This window comes from Erythrolamprus reginae, chromosome 1 (genome assembly GCF_031021105.1).
Source record: "Erythrolamprus reginae isolate rEryReg1 chromosome 1, rEryReg1.hap1, whole genome shotgun sequence".
Taxonomy (NCBI): Eukaryota; Metazoa; Chordata; class Lepidosauria; order Squamata; family Dipsadidae; genus Erythrolamprus; species Erythrolamprus reginae.
Window position 1 is genome coordinate 415,995,676 of NC_091950.1, and position 19,062 is coordinate 416,014,737.

Below are 19,062 nucleotides of genomic sequence, written 5' to 3' on the forward strand. Positions count from 1 at the left end.
GTTTCCACAAAAACTGTTTGAAGGGAGCTTCACAAATCCGGATTCCACGGCAGAGCTGCAAGCTGTTTCCATTTTTTTGTCTACCCCCTGTAGATAGATAGATCAGTGTTTCCCAACCTTGGCAACTTGGAGATATCTGGACTTCAACTCCCAGAATTCCCCAGCCAGCATTCGCTGGCTAGGGAATTCTGGGAGTTGAAGTCCAAATATCTTCAAATTGCCAAGGTTGGGAAACACTGAGATAGATGAATAATAGTCGTCAGTTCATTTAGTGACGGTTTGACGTCACAATGGCCCTGAACTTAGTGACTTACGACTGTTTTTCATACTTCAGAGCATTGCAACGTCTCCATGGTCACATGATCAAAATCCAGCCGCTTGGCAACCAACAAATCTTAAAAGTTGCCAAGACTAGAGATCCCTGCTTTATCTGGACCGGGACTCACTGCTCACAGTCAATCATGCCCTCATCACCTCGAGGCTCGACTACTGTAATGCTCTCTACATGGGGCTACCTTTCAAAAGTGTTCGGAAACTTCAGATCGTGCAGAATGCAGCTGCGAGACCAATCATGGGCTTCCCTAGGTATGCCCATATTACACCAACACTCCGCAGTCTGCATTGGTTGCCGATCAATTTCCGATCACAATTCAAAGTGTTGGCTATGACCTATAAAGCCCTTCATGGCACCAGACCAGGATTCCTGCGAGACCACCTTCTGACGCACGAATCCCAGCGACCGGTTAGGTCCCACAGAGTTGGCCTTCTCCGGGTCCCGTCGACTAAACAATGTCACTTGGCGGGACCCAGGGGAAGAGCCTTCTCTGTGGGGGCCCCGACCCTCTGGAACCAGCTCCCCCCAGATATCAGAGTTGCCCCCACCCTCCTTGCCTTTCGCAAGCTCCTTAAAACCCACCTCTGTCGTCAGGCATGGGGGAATTGAAATTTTTTCCCCCTTCCCCCTAGGCTTATAGAATTTATACATGGTATGCTTGTTTGTATGATTGGTCTCTTAAATTGGGGTATTTTAGATTATTTTTTAATATTAGATTTGTTACATTGTTTTCTTTATTGTTGTTAGCCGCCCCGAGTCTTCGGAGAGGGGCGGCATACAAATCTAATAAATAAAATAAAATAATTAATAAATAAATAAATAAATAAATAAATAAATAATAAATAAATAAATAAATAAATAAATAAATAAATAAGTAAGTAAGTAAGTAAGTATCGGCTGCCAACTTCGCCATGCATTTCAGCCGAGCCCTCCAGGGCACCTGTTTACAGAGCTCAGCTGTCCTTACATCGGTTTGCTCTGTTATCCGTGGGTTTGGACCTTGTATTTAGCTTCCAGGAGCGGCTGTGATGAAGTGGAGGAGATAAAGTGATAAATTGCGTGCCAGGAAGATGTGGGGGAATCCATCAGAGAGCAGGCATGGAGGGAGGAAGCTGGCTGGGTTTCCTGGTTTCTCTTTCCCAACCTTTGAGAACAAAATTGTTTGTCCCTTTACACTTAAGGGCCCTGAATATAATTGCAACAGTCATAATAATTTGGTGGTAAAACAAACTGAAAGAACCATCAAGGGATGCTTTTTAAAAAGGGAAGGATAAACAGAGAACTTAAGGAGGAAGGGCTTTATGGTTTTGCTTTATTAATGTATAATATTTGTTCAGCAAACACTAATTGATAGAAATGGCATAGTTTATAGTTTATTAGATTTGTATGCCGCCCGTCTCCGAAGACTCGGGGCGGCTCACAGCAGAACAGTAATACAATACATTACAAATCTAATAATAAAAAAATCAAATCAATTTAAGAAGAATTATGTTATTTATGAATAACGTAATAAAATCCCTAACTATGCAGTCATACACATTCAACCTAATCTATCATACAGTAAGGCCAGAAACATAATAAAAAAGGGGGGAAAGATGGTAATTATCCCCACGACTAGCGACAAAGTGGGTCTTCAGCATTTTACGGAAGGCGAGGAGGGTGGGGGCTATTCGAATCTCTGTAGGGAGTTGATTCCCCCCCCCCAATCTTAGCAACTTTTAAGATGATGTATAAGCGTACCATCATGCCCACCGTCCCTGCCCTACTGTCCAAATTTACCTATGCCTACTTTGCTTTTGTTTTTGCTTTTGCTGATGACTCTAAAGTGTGCAATAGGGTTGATATTCCTGGAGGGGTCTGTAATATGGTAAATGATTTAGCGTTACTAGATAAATGGTCAAAGCAATGGAAACTGCAGTTTAATGTTTCCAAATGTAAAATAATGCACTTGGGGAAAAGGAATCCTCAATCTGAGTATTGCATTGGCAGTTCTGTGTTAGCAAATACTTCAGAAGAGAAGGATTTAGGGGTAGTGATTTCTGACAGTCTCAAAATGGGTGAGCAGTGTGGTCGGGCGGTAGGAAAGGCAAGTAGGATGCTTGGCTGCATAGCTAGAGGTATAACAAGCAGGAAGAGGGAGATTGTGATCCCCTTATATAGAGCGCTGGTGAGACCACATTTGGAATACTGTGTTCAGTTCTGGAGACCTCACCTACAAAAAGATATTGACAAAATTGAACGGGTCCAAAGACGGGCTACAAGAATGGTGGAAGGTCTTAAGTATAAAACGTATCAGGAAAGACTGAATGAACTCAATCTGTATAGTCTGGAGGACAGAAGGAAAAGGGGGGACATGATCGAAACATTTAAATATATTAAAGGGTTAAATAGGGTTCAGGAAGGAAGTGTTTTTAACAGGAAAGTGAACACAAGAACCAGGGGACACAATCTGAAGTTAGTTGGGGGAAAGATCAAAGGCAACATGAGAAAATATTATTTTACTGAAAGAGTAGTAGATCCTTGGAACAAACTTCCAGCAGATGTGGTTGGGAAATCCACAGTAACTGAATTTAAACATGCCTGGGATAAACATATATCCATTGTAAGATAAAATACAGGAAATAGTAAAAGGGCAGACTAGATGGACCATGAGGTCTTTTTCTGCCGTCAGTCTTCTATGTTTCTATGTTCATGTTTATACCATACCTATTATCTTTTGACAAATAAATAAAATAAAATAAAATGTATGGATTTCACCTCCCAGAATTCCCTAGCTAGCTATACTGGTATTCTGAGCTAGGCTTCCTGATAATAACAGCACCAACAGCCTCTCACAAACCTCTTTTTATCGTGTAATTTTTATCCTGGGCCTAGAAAGTTTAGAACTAAGACGCCTTAAACAAGATCTAAGTATTGCCCACAAGAGCATATGCTGCAACGTCCTGCCTGTCGGCGACTACTTCAGCTTCAACCACAACAACACAAGAGCACAAAACAGATTTAAACTTAATATTAAGCGCTCCAAACTTGACAGTAACTGAGTTGTCGAAGTGTGGAACTCATTACCGGACTCCATAGTGTCATCCCCAAACCCCCAACACTTTACCCTTAGATTATCTACAGTTGAGCTATTCAGATTCCTAAGAGGTCAGTAAGGGGCGAGTACAAGTGCACTAGACTAGAGTGCCTTCCGTCCCCTGTTCTATTGCTCTCCTATATCTCCTATACCTTTCTTCCATTCCTATATCTCTTCTTCTACTCTTTCATTGATATGTTCTATTACTATATCTTCTTTTCTATTATTTTTTAGATATATTTTACTATGAGTATCTCCTCTATAACCTTCATCATGTATTTTACTATGTGTATATAGATATACTGTGTTGTGATTCCGTCCGAGGCCCCTCAGGGAACGGCTGATCTTCTGTCGGTTTCCTGCTCAGAGGGGGAGGATGAGGAACAGGAGGTGCAGGCAGACGAGGAGGAGGAATCCCAGGCTGAGGAAGAGGGGGAACAGCCAGAGGCCCCCGAGAGGGAGCTCTCCCCAGCAAGCAGCCTGGATTCCTTAGAGGAAAATGCACAAGCAATAATCGATCTGCGACAGAGAAGAGCAACACAAAGAAGGGACCAATTGGCTAGGTACTTTCAGCACTAAAGAGGCAACAGCTGGGTTTGGGTGTGGTGCTCTCTGGAAAGGCTAAAAGGCAGACCCACCCTTCCTGGCTTGTGGAGTAGTATCTTTGGGAGTCCTGGGACCTGGCTGTGATCTTTGGCGTCTTGGAATTCTGGTTTGTGACTTTGACTACTGAAACCTTGGGGGGAAAAGGTGGGGGTCTTATGCTCTACAGTGGTGGGTGTGCCAGCAAGAAGTTTGCTGTATTGTCTGGACATCAGGACTCTGCTGTGAAGTCTCATAGCCTGCCTGTTGGGAAGAACAGGTTTTTCTCTGTGTTTATTTTTCAAGCTATAAAGTACTTTTGCTTTTACCAGCGTGTCTGGCTGTTTTTTCCAGTTGGTGTTGAGGTCTGTGGGAACCCAGACAGAACATACTGTATACCCACTAAAACCCTCATTGTGTATTGGACAAAATAAATAAATAAATAAATAAATAAATATAAATGAAATAATTGTTTTCTAAGTTCTAAGTTCGAATAAAGTAAAGTAAGTCTTTTCTTTGAAACGGCTGCTAATTATTGCCATTAGCTGTTGTGGTTAGCTCTGGCCCAGCTCCTGCCCCAAGGAATATGGAGGTGGAGGTGGGGAATCCATGTTCGCTGGGAATTCTGGGAGTTGAAGTCCACGCTGGTTGGACAATGTACATGACTAGGGAATCCATGCTAGCTGGGGAGTTGAAGTCCATGCATCTTAAAGTTAGCAAAGTTGAGAAACTTTACTAAGATTTGAATTACAGCTATCAGACAGGGAGCAAAGCTATTTCTTGGCCCATCTCGGCCCACCGTTAAGTTTTTATTTATTTCTATTTACTCATCAAATCTTAAATAGGTTCCTGGGGAACGATCCATAGAGTTATCTGTAGAGAAGATCATAGCACAGAGGCAGAGATAAAGCAACTGATTCCCAAATGTGTAGGAGAGAGTTGCCAACTTTAAAAAAATAAATAAATCAGACGTTGAAAGTACAACATGGGTCTTTTTCAGTGCTTTCTACATTACTCAAGAACGATGTGCCCAACAATGGGATAGCAATTCTTTTTACAGAGGAAATATTACTTATGAGCCCAAAATGGGAGTTGAAAGTCCACAAGTCTTAAAGTTGCCAAGGCTGGAGACCCCTGCTCTAAAGAGTAGAGGAGGAATTCCTGATTTTTTAAAAATTAAAATACAGTACCTCTGGAGGGTGTTTCTCTCTACTCTGGGCACCATTCCATCATTTTAGCTCATTATTTTAGAGCAAAGGTAACCTGGTATTTTCCTTTGGGGTAAGGGAGCGTGTTAGAAAAGGTCATTTTTAAAAATCTTCTGCAGAAAACGATGGTCTGCTAAGACTCTTAATAAATGTGTCTGTCTTTAAAGACAGGATTTCCCACCCCCTACTTTTTCTCCCCCCCTCCCTCCCCCCCAAAATCCCCTTTTAATGTGTGAGAGGAATTCTTTTTTTCTTTGACAAAGCATATATTCTTATCTTTTCAGTCATTACTTTGTAGACTGCAGAAAAAAGGTAATAATTTCAAACCCGGATCAAAAGGGGAAATTGGCTGTGTTTGAAATCATTTTTAGTTTTTCTTTCATTATTTCACTTTCCTTTTTCTCTCTCTTCTTTTCCTTTCGTTTGCTTTTTCTTTCCCCTTCTCTTCCTTTCTTTCCTTTTCTGCCTTTCCCTTTTCCCTCCTTTCTCCCTTCAGTCCTTCCTTCTTTCCTTTCTGCCTTTCCCCCTTTCCTTCCTTCCTCCCTCCCTCCATTTCCTGCCTTTTTCCTCCCTTCTTCCCATCCCTCTCTCTTTCTCCCTTCCTCTCTCCCTTCCCTCTCTATTTCTCAGGAAACCAAGTAGAACCAAGTCAACCTAGAGTCTTGGACTTTAAGAGAGCTAATTTCAATAAACTCCCAATAAACTTGGGAAAGATTCCATGGACGAGAATCCCCAAGGGGAAAACCACTCAAGAAGCTTGGGAACCATTGAGAAGTGAGATTATAAAAGCCCAGACTAGTTCAATGCCACTGAAGAAGAAGAATAATAGACCGAACCTATAAAGATAAAGTGAGGAAAAAGTAACCAAAAAAGCTTCTTCCAACGTATTAGAAACAATAAAAAAGTCAAGGAAACAATTGGTCCATTGCAGGGAGACAGTGGCAAAAGGTGATAAGCAACAGGAGAAAGCAGAGCTACTCAACACGTTTTTTGCATCTGTCTTTACTTATTATTATTGTTGTTGTTGTTGTTGTTGTTGTTGTTATTATTATTATTATTATTATTATTATTATTATTATTATTATTAAATTCTTATTCCACTTGAGCTTCTAACCATCTGAGAAAACCCTGGTTTAGGCTACATTGTAGCTGACGGCAATTCAAGACAATGTTGTGGAGGAGTCATCAGTTTTCACTGGCTGGCAAAAAAAATTAATAAATTAAAATCAGGGTGGGGGCAACTGTGATATCTGGGGGGAGTTGGTTCCAGAGGGCCGGGGCCGCCACAGAGAAGGCTCTTCCCCTGGGTCCCGCCAAACGACATTGTTTAGTCGACGGGACCCGGAGAAGGCCAACTCTGTGGGACCTAACTGGTCGCTGGGATTCGTGCGGCAAAAGATGGGTCCTGGAGATATTCTGGTCCAATGCCATGAAGGGCTTTATAGGTCATAACCAGCACTTTGAATTGTGACCGGAAACCGATTGGCAACCAATGCAGACTGCGGAGTGTTGGTGTAACATGGGCATACCTTGGGAAGCCCATGATTGCTCTTGCAGCTGCATTCTGCACGATCTGAAGTTTCCAAACACTTTTTAAAGGTAGCCTCATGTAGAGAGCGTTACAGTAGTCGAGCCTCGAGGTGATGAGGGCATGAGTGACTGTGAGCAGTGAGTCCCGGTCCAGATAGGGCCGCAACTGGTGCACCAGGCGAACCTGGGCAAATGCCCCCCTTGCCACAGCTGAAAGATGGTTCTCTAATGTGAGCTGTGGATCGAGGAGGACGCCCAAGTTGCAGACCCTCTCTGAGGGGGTTAATGATTCCCCCCCCCCCAGGGTAATGGATGGACAGATGGAGTTGTCCTTGGGAGGCAAAACCCACAGCCACTCCGTCTTATCAGGGTTGAGTTTGAGTCTGTTGACACCCATCCAGACCCCAACAGCCTCCAGGCACCGGCACATCACTTCCACTGCTTCGTTGACTGGACAAGGGGTGGAGGTGTAGAGCTGGGTATCATCTGTATATTGATGATACCTCACCCCATGCCCTTGGATGATCTCACCCAGCGGTTTCATGTAGATATTAAATAGTATTAAATAGTATGCGTGAGTGGATGATTTGTATTGTTAGTCCGGGGGTTTTTATAATTGATTCACTAGTTTAAATGGGGTTTGATTGCTTAATATTTGACTTTTTTTACTGTATTCCTTTATTGCTGTAAGCCTCCCTGAATCCTATGGGATTGGGCGGCATATAAGTCAAATAAATAAATAAATAATAAACATGCCAACATTTTTACCCACAGGAAAATAATATTAGATTGCTTGCACATAGTCGTGCGGGTGCACAAACACACGTGCAATCTTGCAGCATTCAATTTTTTGAAAAATATAATTACATTTTCTGCCTGTTGGTTCACGGCCTCCCAGACAGCCAGCTTTTTGCCTGCCCCCCCCCCCGCCCCCTGCACTCCCCAGATGGATTCCAGAGCCAAACAAGGGCTGCGAAATACGGGATAAATGATAAACTAATTTACTGAAAGAACTGGCCCTCTTTTTTTTCCTTTCCATTCTAGCACGGTGTCTTAAAAAAAGAACCAGGAAGAAGAACAAATATCCCCTGTCCTCCTCCTGAAGTTGTAATATTTCAAGGGGCTGCAGCAACTCCGACTGGAATTTATTAGCCAAAACAGTGTTAAAAAAAAAAAGAAGTAGCCAGGCCCAGACATATTCCTTTAGAGATGACAAATATAAGGAAATCACACCTACAGCATTAAAAAAAAAATATAGTAAAAGCAAAAAATGCCTGGGGAAACTGACAGCTAACCCTAGGTTCCTGCAAAATGGGCACCATTTTTCTGTGCACCAGGCAGCTTGGCTCACTTGCATGAGTCATCTATCTCCGAAACCGCCTTCCGCCGCATGAATCCTAGCGACCAATGAGGTGCCACAGAGTTGGTCTCCTTAGGGTCCCTTCGACCAAACAACGTCGGCTGGCGGGACCTAGGGGAAGAGCCTTCTCTGTGGCGGCCCTGACACTCTGGAATCAGCTCCCCCCACCCCGGAGATTCGCACTGTCCCCACCCTCCTTGCCTTCCGAGAAGAGTTTTAAAACACATCTTTGCCGCCAGGCCTGGGGACATTAGACCTTCCCCTGTCCGGCAAATGTTGTTAGTGTGATTACTGAATGAATGAAAATGAATGTTTTTAAAGTTAGAATTTTACAAAGGTTTTAGTATATTAATTGGATAACTGTACCGCAATAAATAAATAAGTAAGTAAATAAATAAACAAACAAATTTATGTCTGAAACGGTATAGGGCAATGATGGTGAACCTATGGCATGGGTGCCACAGGTGGCACATGGAGCCATATCTGCTGAAACTCCCTAAAGCTCATAGGTGGGAAAGTGAGGACAAATCAAGGGAAATATTTCTTCTCCCAGAGGGTCGTTGGTTTAGGGAATTCACTTCCAGAAGAGGTCGTGACAGCTGTCAGCCTGGATAGCTTCAAGGCAGGATTAGACAGATTCATGGATGCCAAGCATATAGATGGTTATTGAAATGGATGTCCAAGTGCTGCCTCTATGTTGGTTGAGGCAGGCAGGATTCCCTTGAGTACCACTTGTTGGTGGTCAAGGGAAAGGGAGGGTCTTGCCTTCTCTTTCTGCTCAAGATCCCCATGGACAATTGGTGGGACACAGAATGCTGGACTCCATGGGATTTGGCCTGATTCAGCATGGCTCTTGTGCTGGCACACGAGCCGTTACCCCAGGGGTCCTCAAAGTAGGCAACTTTAAGACTTGAGGACTTCAACTCCCAGAATTCTCCAGCCAGCTTTATTCTGGGACTTGAAGTCCACAAGTCTTAAAGTTGCCAAGTTTGAAGATCTCTGCACTACCCTATCTCAGCTCCCAATGTACGGGAGTGTGCCGGCCAGCTGATTTTCAGCTCACTGGGAGGTTCTGGGAGGGCATTTTGGGCTTCCAGAAAGTCTCCAGGAGGAAGGGGGTGGGCTTACCGGGCCCACCAGAGGTTGGGAAATGGGCTGTTTCAGGTCTACCGGAGGGTCTCCGGGGGGCCCTTTTCACCCTCCCCAGGTATTGAATTATTTATTTATTTATTTATTACTTAGATTTGTATGCCGCCCCTCTCCGAAGACTCGGGGCGGCTCACAACACGTGGAAACAAATCATAAATAATCTGACAATTTAAAATATTAAAGATTTAAAAAAGACCCCATATACTAACAGACATACACACAAGCATACCATGCATAAATTAGACATGCCCAGGGGAAGATGTTTCAGTTCCCCCATGCCTGACGGCAAAGGTGGGTTTTAAGGAGTTTACGGAAGGCAGGAAGAGTAGGGGCAGTTCTAATCTCTGGGGGGTGTTGGTTCCAGAGGGCCGGTGCCACACTTATTTATTTTATTTATTTATTTATTGTTAGAGTTGAAAGGGACCATGCAGGTCATCAAGTCCAACCCCCTGCCTGAGCAGGAAATCCTAAAGCACCCCAGCCAAGGGGCAGTCCAATCTCCTCTTGAAAGTGTCCAGAGTTGGGGAGTTCACAACCTTCCCCAGGCAGGTTGTTCCACTGGTTGATCGCTCTGACCGTCAGGGAGTTCTTCCTTACTTCTAGGTTGAATCTCTCCTTGGTCAGCTTCCAGCCGTTGTTCCTCCTCCGGCCCTCTGGTGCTCTGGAGAATAGAGTGGCCCCCTCCTCTCTGTAGCAACCCCTCATATACCTATATACAGCTATCATGTCCCCTCTGGCCCTCCTTTTCTCTAGGCTATCCATGCCCAGTTCCCGCAGTCTCTCTTCGTAAGTCTTGGTTTCAAGTCCCCTAAGCAAGCGTGATAGCAAATGTACACACGCTTTCGGCACCCAAGGGAAAAAAGGTTGGCCATCACTGGTATAGGGTTTCTTTTTCTATCCATCCATATGGAAAATTTAAATAGCTGCCCACTCACTCCCAGGGACTCTGGGCAGTTCATCCCCATTATGAATTTTTTTTTTAAAAACCACCTAATAACCCTCTCACCCAACCGCCCACCCAAGCTAATAAACCCCTTGATGGGCTCCATCCCACCCTGGATTCCCCAGACCCATTTGGAAAGAACCAAGGCTTCACGGTCATAAGTCAACGAAGCAGTGGAAGTGGTGTGTCGGTGCCTGGTGGCTGTTGGGGCCTGGATGGGTGTCAACAGACTCAAGCTCAATCCTGATAAGACGGAGTGGCTGTGGGTTTTGCCTCCCAAGGATAATTCCATCTGTCTGTCCATCACCCTGGGGAGGGGGGGGATTATTGACCCCCTCAGAGAGGGTCCGCAACTTGGGCGTCCTCCTCGATCCACAGCTCACATTAGAGAAACATCTTTCAGCTGTGGCGAGGGGGTCATTTGCCCAGGTTCGCCTGGTGCATCAGTTGCGGCCCTATTTGGACCGGGAGTCACTGCTTACAGTCACTCATGCCCTCATCACCTCGAGGCTCGACTACTGTAACGCTCTCTACATGGGGCTACCTTTGAAAAGTGTTCGGAAACTTCAGATCGTGCAGAATGCAGCTGGGAGAGCAATCACGGGCTTCCCCAAATATGCCCATGTCACACCAACACTCCACAGTCTGCATTGGTTGCCGATCAGTTTCCGGTCACAATTCAAAGTGTTGGTTATGACCTATAAAGCCCTTCATGGCACCAGACCAGATTATCTACGGGACCGCCTTCTGTCGCACAAATCCCAGCGACCAATTAGGTCCCACAGAGTGGGCCATCTCTGAGTCCCGTCAACTAAACAATGTCGTTTGGCGGGACCCAGGGGAAGAGCCTTATCTGTGGTGGCTCCGGTCCTCTGGAACCAACTCCCCCCAGAGATTAGAATTGCCCCCACCCCAATGTACACTCTAATATTTTTTCGGTGTGGGCGGAAAAGTATAGTGTCTGAGCGACAGTCCCTTTGGGACTGGACGGCATAGAATAAATAAATAAATAAATAAATAAGAAACAATCCCTTCCTTTTTATTAAAAGAAATTAATAATTTAAAAAAACCCAAAATCCATTACTATTAAAACTAAATCAACCAGCAAAACCAAAAACATAACTATTAATAAAAACAGGTGAGGGCTGGGGTTTTTTTCTCTGTTATTATGTAAGTGCTTTTACCATATGCTTTTAATCGAGTCACTTTCTGTTTCTCTCTCTTTCCTGTTATTCTCTGCCTCAATCATTTTCTCATTTCTCTTTTCTTCCCTTTTTTCTATCATTTCTATCTCTTCCTTCTACTCTTCTCTCGCTCTCTTGCTTTCTCTCTCTCTCTCTCTCTTGCTTTCTTCCTCTCTCTCACTCTCTTCCTTCCTCATCTCTCTCTTTCTCTCTCTTTCTTTCTCTCTCTCTCCCCCACTTGCTCTCTCTTTTTCTCACTTTCTCTCTCTTGTTTTCTTTCTCTCTCTTGTTCTCTCTCTCTTGCTATCTCTTTCTCTCCCCCCTTTCTCTCTCTCTTTCTCACTTTCTCTCTATCTTACTGTCTGTTGCTCTCACTCACTCTCGTTCTCTCTCCGTTCTTCTCAGCGGAGGCTGGCGAAGGTGATATTCAATGTCGGGGGCACGCGGATGGTTGCGCGCGCTCCCTATCTCCATACCAGCCCACTCAGAACATTCAAAATAAGAAAAGCCTTCGCCCCCGACATTGAATATCACCTTCGCGGCCTCCGCTGAGAGAACGCCTGCCCCGCCTCTCGTGCAATCCCCTTGCTGAGAGCCCGGGACGAAAGTGCTCTCGGCAAAGGGACTGTGAGACGGGCAGGGCGTGCGTTCTGGGTGCAGGAGGAGTCGCGCCCAAAGGCAGGAGGCGGCGGAGGAGCAGAGGGGGTGGATCAGGCGGGCGGGGGGCAGCGCCGAAAGGTCGAGGAGGCCGGAGGCACCGTGGGGAGGCAGGGGCGGCCGCGGCTCCCTTCCCTTCTGCTGCCGGCGCCTCCCTGCCCCCCCCCTGGGCTGGCAGGGGGATGGGGAGTGCGCAGCCGTGAAAAAGGGTGCGCAAGGGGGTAGTTGTGGGCGGGCGGGCGCACACACACAGCTTTCAGGGAACGGTGCCCCACCCTCCTTGCCTTTCGCAAGCTCCTTAAAACCCACCTCTGCCGTCAGGCATGGGGGAACTGAGATATTCTTTCCCCCTAGGCCTCTACAATTTATGCATGGTATGTTTGTATGTATCTTTGGTTTTATTGATTTCTTTGACTATGTCACAAAGGTGTTGGATGAAGGTGGTGCCGTGGATATTGCCTACCTGGACTTCAGCAAAGCCTTTGATACGGTTCCACATAAAGAGCTGATAGATAAATTAGTGAAGATTGGACTTAATCCCTGGATAGTTCAATGGATTTGCAGCTGGCTGAAGCGTAGACATCAAAGAGTTATTGTTAATGGCGAGTATTCTGAGCAGAGTCAGGTTACAAGCGGTGTGCCACAAGGGTCTGTTCTGGGTCCTATTCTTTTTAATATGTTTGTGAGTGACATAGGGGAAGGTTTGGTAGGGAAGGTTTGCCTATTTGCCGATGACTCTAAAGTGTGCAATAGGGTTGATATTCCTGGAGGCGTCTGTAATATGGTAAATGATTTAGCTTTACTAGATAAATGGTCAAAGCAATGGAAACTGCAGTTTAATGTTTCCAAATGTAAAATAATGCACTTGGGGAAAAGGAATCCTCAATCTGAGTATTGTATTGGCAGTTCTGTGTTAGCAAATACTTCAAAAGAAAAGGATTTAGGGGTAGTGATTTCTGACAGTCTCAAAATGGGTGAACAGTGCAGTCAGGCGGTAGGGAAAGCAAGTAGGATGCTTGGCTGCATAGCTAGAGGTATAACAAGCAGGAAGAGGGAGATTATGATCCCGCTATATAGAATGCTGGTGAGACCACATTTGGAATACTGTGTTCAGTTCTGGAGACCTCACCTATGAAAAGATATTGACAAAATTGAACGGGTCCAAAGACGGGCTACAAGAATGGTGGAAGGCCTTAAGCATAAAACGTATCAGGAAAGACTTCATGAACTCAATCTGTATAGTCTGGAGGACAGAAGGAAAAGGGGGGACATGATCGAAACATTTAAATATATTAAAGGGTTAAATAAGGTCCAGGAGGAAAGTGTTTTTAATAGGAAAGTATACACAAGAACAAGGGGACACAATCTGAAGTTAGTTGGGGGAAAGATCAAGAGCAACATGAGAAAATATTATTTTACTGAAAGAGTAGTAGATCCTTGGAACAAACTTCCAGCAGACGTGGTAGATAAATCCACAGTAACTGAATTTAAACATGCCTGGGATAAACATATATCCATCCTAAGATAAAATACAGAAAATAGTATAAGGGCAGACTCGATGGGCCATGAGGTCTTTTTCTGCCGTCAGTCTTCTATGTTTCTATGTTTCTATAAATAAGGGTTTTTTAGTTGTTTTAGTATTGGATTGTTACATGCTGTTTTTATCACTGTTGTTAGCCGCTCTGAGTCCACGGAGAGGGGCGGCATACAAATCCAATAAAATAACTAATTAACTAACTAACTAACTAACTAACTAACTAACTAACTAACTAACTAACTAACTAACTAAATAAGCGGAGGACTGCCTGTAACCCGTCACTACAGGATGTAGGATGGCACAAGACAGCGGAGTTTCTTCTTTAATCCCAACTTTATGGAGAGGACGGGAAGGCTCATCTCCCCCCCCCACCGCCCCAATGCTGCAGGAGCTTAGAGGTGGATTACATCTATTTCTAGCTTTGCAGAAACATTGTGGGGAGGGGGGGAGGAATCCCCTCCCACTATTGATGGGTCGCGGTTCCTGGTTGTTAACTGCCCAAAGCGGTTGACAAGGTGCCGTTTTCTTCATAGACTATTAAGAGAGACACACACCCCCACACCACCAAAACGAAGCTTTAAAACGTGCTATTAACCATCTACTCATCCATTTTGGAGATGCACGCCCGATGATAATATTCCTGCCGTGCCATTAACCCTACGCGATGGCTGTAGGCGTTGCCAATTTCTGCAAAAATTCCTAAACGCCCGTCTAATGAGAGCCACGAGATCAACCGTCCATATTAATCACTCACCAGCTTAATTAAGGTAAACTGGCTTGTCAGGGGGGGAAAGAAAACCAGGGGTGCAGTTGGGGAGGGGGTGTTGCAGTGGGGGGGGGACATACATACAGGCAGATCCTCTCCCATCTTTTACTAACATCGGCTGGTGGTCGGTGGCTGGGTTTTTGTTTTATCGCTCCTCGGAAAACCAAGATCGGACCTTTTGTACGTGGGTAGAGAACATTGGAAGGATGCGACAAAATGGACAGTGCAAAATTGGTACCGGTACATGGTGGATCATATTAAATTTGAGATTATGTACAAAAGAATGAATTCGGGTAATGAAACTGACTTGCGACAACTGATGGGACGGTGGGACAAGGCAAGATAATATATGGTTAGTAGAATACGAGACCAAGCTACCCTAAGGAATAAATTGGAATCACTTTATAATATGTAAATAGATATATTGCTCTTGAGTTAAAATGGTATATATAACAAACACCCCCAATTTGGTGGTGGGGTGTGAATGTTTGTCTGGCGGTGGGCACCAATCACTGAGCATTTGTTGTATTATTATTATTATTATTATTTATTGGATTTGTATGCCGTCCCTCTCTGTAGACTCGGGGCGGCTAACAACAGTAACAAAAAACAGCATGTAAATCCAATACTAAAACAACTAAAAACCCTTATTGTAAAACCAAACATACATACATACAAACATACCATACATGAATTGTAAAGGCCTAGGGGGAAAGAATATCTCAGTTCCCCCATGCCTGACGGCAGAGGTGGGTTTTAAGGAGCTTACGAAAGGCAAGGAGGGTGGGGGCAATTCTAATCTCCAGGGGGGAGTTGGTTCAGGAGGGACGGGGCCGCCACAGAGAAGGCTTTTCCCCTGGGCCCCGCCAAACGACATTGTTTTGTTGACGGGACCCGGAGGAGGCCCACTCTGTGGGACCTAACCGGTCGCTGGGATTCGTGCGGCAGAAGGCGGTCTCGCAGATACCCTGGTCCGGTGCCATGAAGGGCTTTATAGGTGATGACCAACACTTTGAATTGTGACCGGAAACTGATCGGCAACCAATGCAGACTGCGGAGTGTTGGTGTTACATGGGCATTTTTAGGAAAGCCCATGATTGCTCTCGCAGCTGCATTCTGCACAATCTGTATGTTGTGTGTGTGTTTTATATTCTATATTTTAAAATCAATAAAAAAAAATAATTTTTAAAAAAGAGAACATTTGCCAATTATAGACTTAAAATTCATTCTGTTTTCTATGCCCGCCCACAAGTCAGGACTGGAGAGAAACCCACATCAATTGAAATATGAAAACGTCCCAAAAATGGTTGCAACCTTATCGCCAGGAATTGGTGGCTAGCTATGATCACACAATGGTTCCTAGGCAAAATAGCAATAGCATTTAGACATATATACAGTGGTACCTCAAGATACGAACCCCTCGTCTTACGAACAACTCAAGAAACGAACCCGGGGTTCAGAAAAAATTTGCCTCTTCTTACAAACTTTTTTCGTGTTACGAACGCCAAACCCGAACTTCCGGGTTTGGCGTTCGGAGGCTGCTGGGAAGCCGCGCGGCTGTTTTAAAAGGTGACAGCCGGGCTGGGGGGCTTCCCAGCAGCCTCCGAATGCCGAACGCGGAAGTTCGGGTTTGACGTTCGGCTTTGGGAGGCTGCTGGAAAGCCCCCCAGCCCGGCTGTCACCTTTTAAAACAGCCGCGAGGCTTCCCAGCAGCCTCCGAACGGTTCAGAAAAAATTTGCCTCTTCTTACGAACTTTTTTCGTGTTACGAACGCCAAACCCGAACTTCCGGGTTTGGCATTCGGAGGCTGCTGGGAAGCCCCCCAGCCCGGCTGTCACCTTTTAAAACAGCCGCGCGGCTTCCCAGCAGCCTCCGAACGCCAAACCCGGAAGTTCGGGTTTGGCGTTCGGCTTCGGAAGGCTGCTGGAAAGCCGCGCGGCTGTTTTAAAAGGTGACAGCCGGGCTGGGGGGCTTCCCAGCAACCTCCCGAAGCCAAACGCCAAACCCGAACTTCCGCATTCGGCATTCGGAGGCTGCTGGGAAGCCCCGCCGCCCGTCTGTCACCTTTTAAAATAGCCTGGGGGCTTCTCGGCAGCCTCCCGAATGCCGAACCCGGAAGTTCGGGTTTGGCGTTCGGGAGGTCGCTGAGAAGCCCCCAGGCTGTTTTAAAAGGTGACAGCAAGGCGGCAGCGGTTTTTTGCGGGGGGTTTTGTTTGGTTGCACAGATTAATTGACTTTACATTGTTTCCTATGGGAAACAATGTTTCGTCTTACGAACCTTTCGTCTTACGAACCTCCCCCTGGAACCAATTAGGTTCGTAAGACGAGGTATGACTGTACTTATATTTCGACTGATTTATGGGACCGTCTCTTGCCGCATACCTCCCAGAAACCTATAAGAGTACACAAAGTTGGCTTCCTCCAGGTCCCGTCGACTAAGCAATGCAGGTTGGTGGGGGCCACGGGGCCTTCTCTGTTGCTGCCCCGGCTCTATGGAATCAACTCCCCCCACGATGTCCCTATTGCTCCCACCCTATTAGCTTTCCGTAAGGCCACGAAGACCTGGCTTTGCCAGCAGGCCTGGGGGCCATGAATCAACAACTATCATGGCCAAATTGTATAAATGACATGTACGCATGTTGACGGGTTAGTTTACTATGGCTTTTAATTAAGGTTTTACAGTTTAGATTCTATATTTGACTTCTTTTTATTGTTTTTGTAATTTATACTGTTGTATAAGCCACCATGAATACTTTGGGATTGGGCGGCATGAAAGAAAGAAAGAAAAGAAAGGAAGAAAGGAAAGGAAAGAAAGAAAGGAAGGAAAGAAAAGAAAAGAAAGAAAGAAAGAAAAGAGAAAGGAAAGGAAAGAAAGAAAGAAAGAAAAGAAAGAAAGGAAAGAAAAGAAAGGAAAGAAAGGGAAGAAAGAAAGGAAAGAAGGGAGGAAGGAAGGAAGGAAAGAAAGAAAGGGAGAGGGAGGGAGGGAGGGAAAGAGAGAGAGGGAGGGAAAGAGAGAGAGGGAGGGATAACCAGGAATATCAAAAGTGCAGCTGCCTCTTTGGTGAGCAGATGTCTACCTGTGATGTACGAGGGGCTGCTAAGCTGTCACAACCCGCTGCCAGATCCAGGTAAATGACGGAAGCCACCCAGCTCCGTATTTAGAGATAGCAGGGCATTCCAAAGTCACGCCTGTTTCGTGTTTCAGCTGCCAGATGTTGGCACCTGGGCTGTTCCCCCTTTCTCTGTGTGACAGGTGCAGCACCTCTTAGAAACATAGAAACACAGATGATTGATGGCAGAAAAGGACCTCATGGTCCATCCAGTCTGCCCTTATACTATTTCCTGTATTTTATCTTAGGATGGATCTATGTTTATCCCAGGCATGTTTCAATTCAGTTACTGTGGATTTACCAACCACGTCTGCTGGAAGTTTGTTCACAAGAACAAGGGGGCACAATCTGAAGTTAGTTGGGGGAAAGATCAAAAGCAACATGAGGAAATATTATTTTACTGAAAGAGTAGTAGATCCTTGGAACAAACTTCCAGCAGACGTGGTTGGTAAATCCACAGTAACTGAATTTAAACATGCCTGGGATAAACATATATCCATCCTAAGATAAAATACAGAAAATAGTATAAGGGCAGACAAGATGGACCATGAGGTCTTTTTTTGCCGTCAGACTTCTATGTTTCTATGTTTCAGGTGGCTTTCCGTCAAACCTCTGCCCTTGTAAAAGTGGGACTCACCTGATGATAAAAGTCATCGTCATCGAAGATCTCCTCGTCCACATCTTTGAGGTGGGCATTTGACATCGCTGGAGGAAGGGTCTCCTAGAAGGCCGAGAAAGATAACAGACTGGTGAGGACCGTTTCAGCTCCAATCTAGAACGGTGGTTATTAAATTGGGGTGGCTGGGGGTGGGGGTAATCCAGGCATACCCTGTGGGTAGTGGAGCCATTTACATTTGCTTGTTTGTGAGTCAGGGATGGAGTTTGAGAACCTGTGTAAAATAACAGTTCCTGGGGTTTGGAGGTGGAGATAATGACAGTATTGGAGACTGGGAAAAGGAGCAATTCTGCAACCCAACAAGACCGACACAGACTTCAGAGGAGAATCAGAACTGCAGAATAAAACAGTTGCTGCCAACCTGCCTTCTGTTGAAGGCCTGCATACTGCACGAGTCAAAAAGAGGGCGGTGAAAATATTTACTGACCCCTCGCATCCTGTACATAAATTGTTTTGACTCCTACCCTCAAAATGTCGCTATAGAGTACTGCACACCAAGACAACTAGACACAACACAATTGTTTATTTTTCAAATGCCATCACTCTGCTAAACAGGTAATTCCCTCGACACTGTCAAACTATTTACTAAGTCTGCACTACTATTACTACCTGTTTTTTTTCTCATCAGTCCTATCACCCATTTCCTCCCACCTATGACTGTAACTTGTTGCTTGTATCCTTATGATTTATATTAATATTGTTTCCTCATTGCTTATTTGACCCCCTGTGACAATTATTAAATGTTGTACTTTGTGATTCTTGACAAGTGTCTCTTTTCTTTTATGTACATTGAGAGCATAGGCACCAAAGACAAATTCCTTGTGTGTCCAATCACACTTGGCCAATAAAGAATTCTATTCTATTCTATTCTATTCTATTCTATTCTACAGGGGCTTTTGGAGATAGCAATAGCATTTATCTACCGCTTCACGGTGCTTTATAGCAGCGGT

General features: G+C 45.0%; 1 protein-coding gene across 3 annotated transcripts in view; it reads right to left on the minus strand.

Moving 5' to 3' along the window:
- Positions 1 to 19,062, minus strand: part of AATF (apoptosis antagonizing transcription factor) — a 141,266-nt gene that overhangs the window by 67,625 nt on the left and 54,579 nt on the right. For all 3 annotated transcript variants that reach the window (XM_070735332.1, XM_070735331.1, XM_070735334.1), the window contains exon 8: positions 18,074 to 18,157. In XM_070735332.1, coding sequence (XP_070591433.1) covers positions 18,074 to 18,157 — 84 coding nt within the window. The remainder of the gene's footprint in view (positions 1 to 18,073; positions 18,158 to 19,062) is intronic.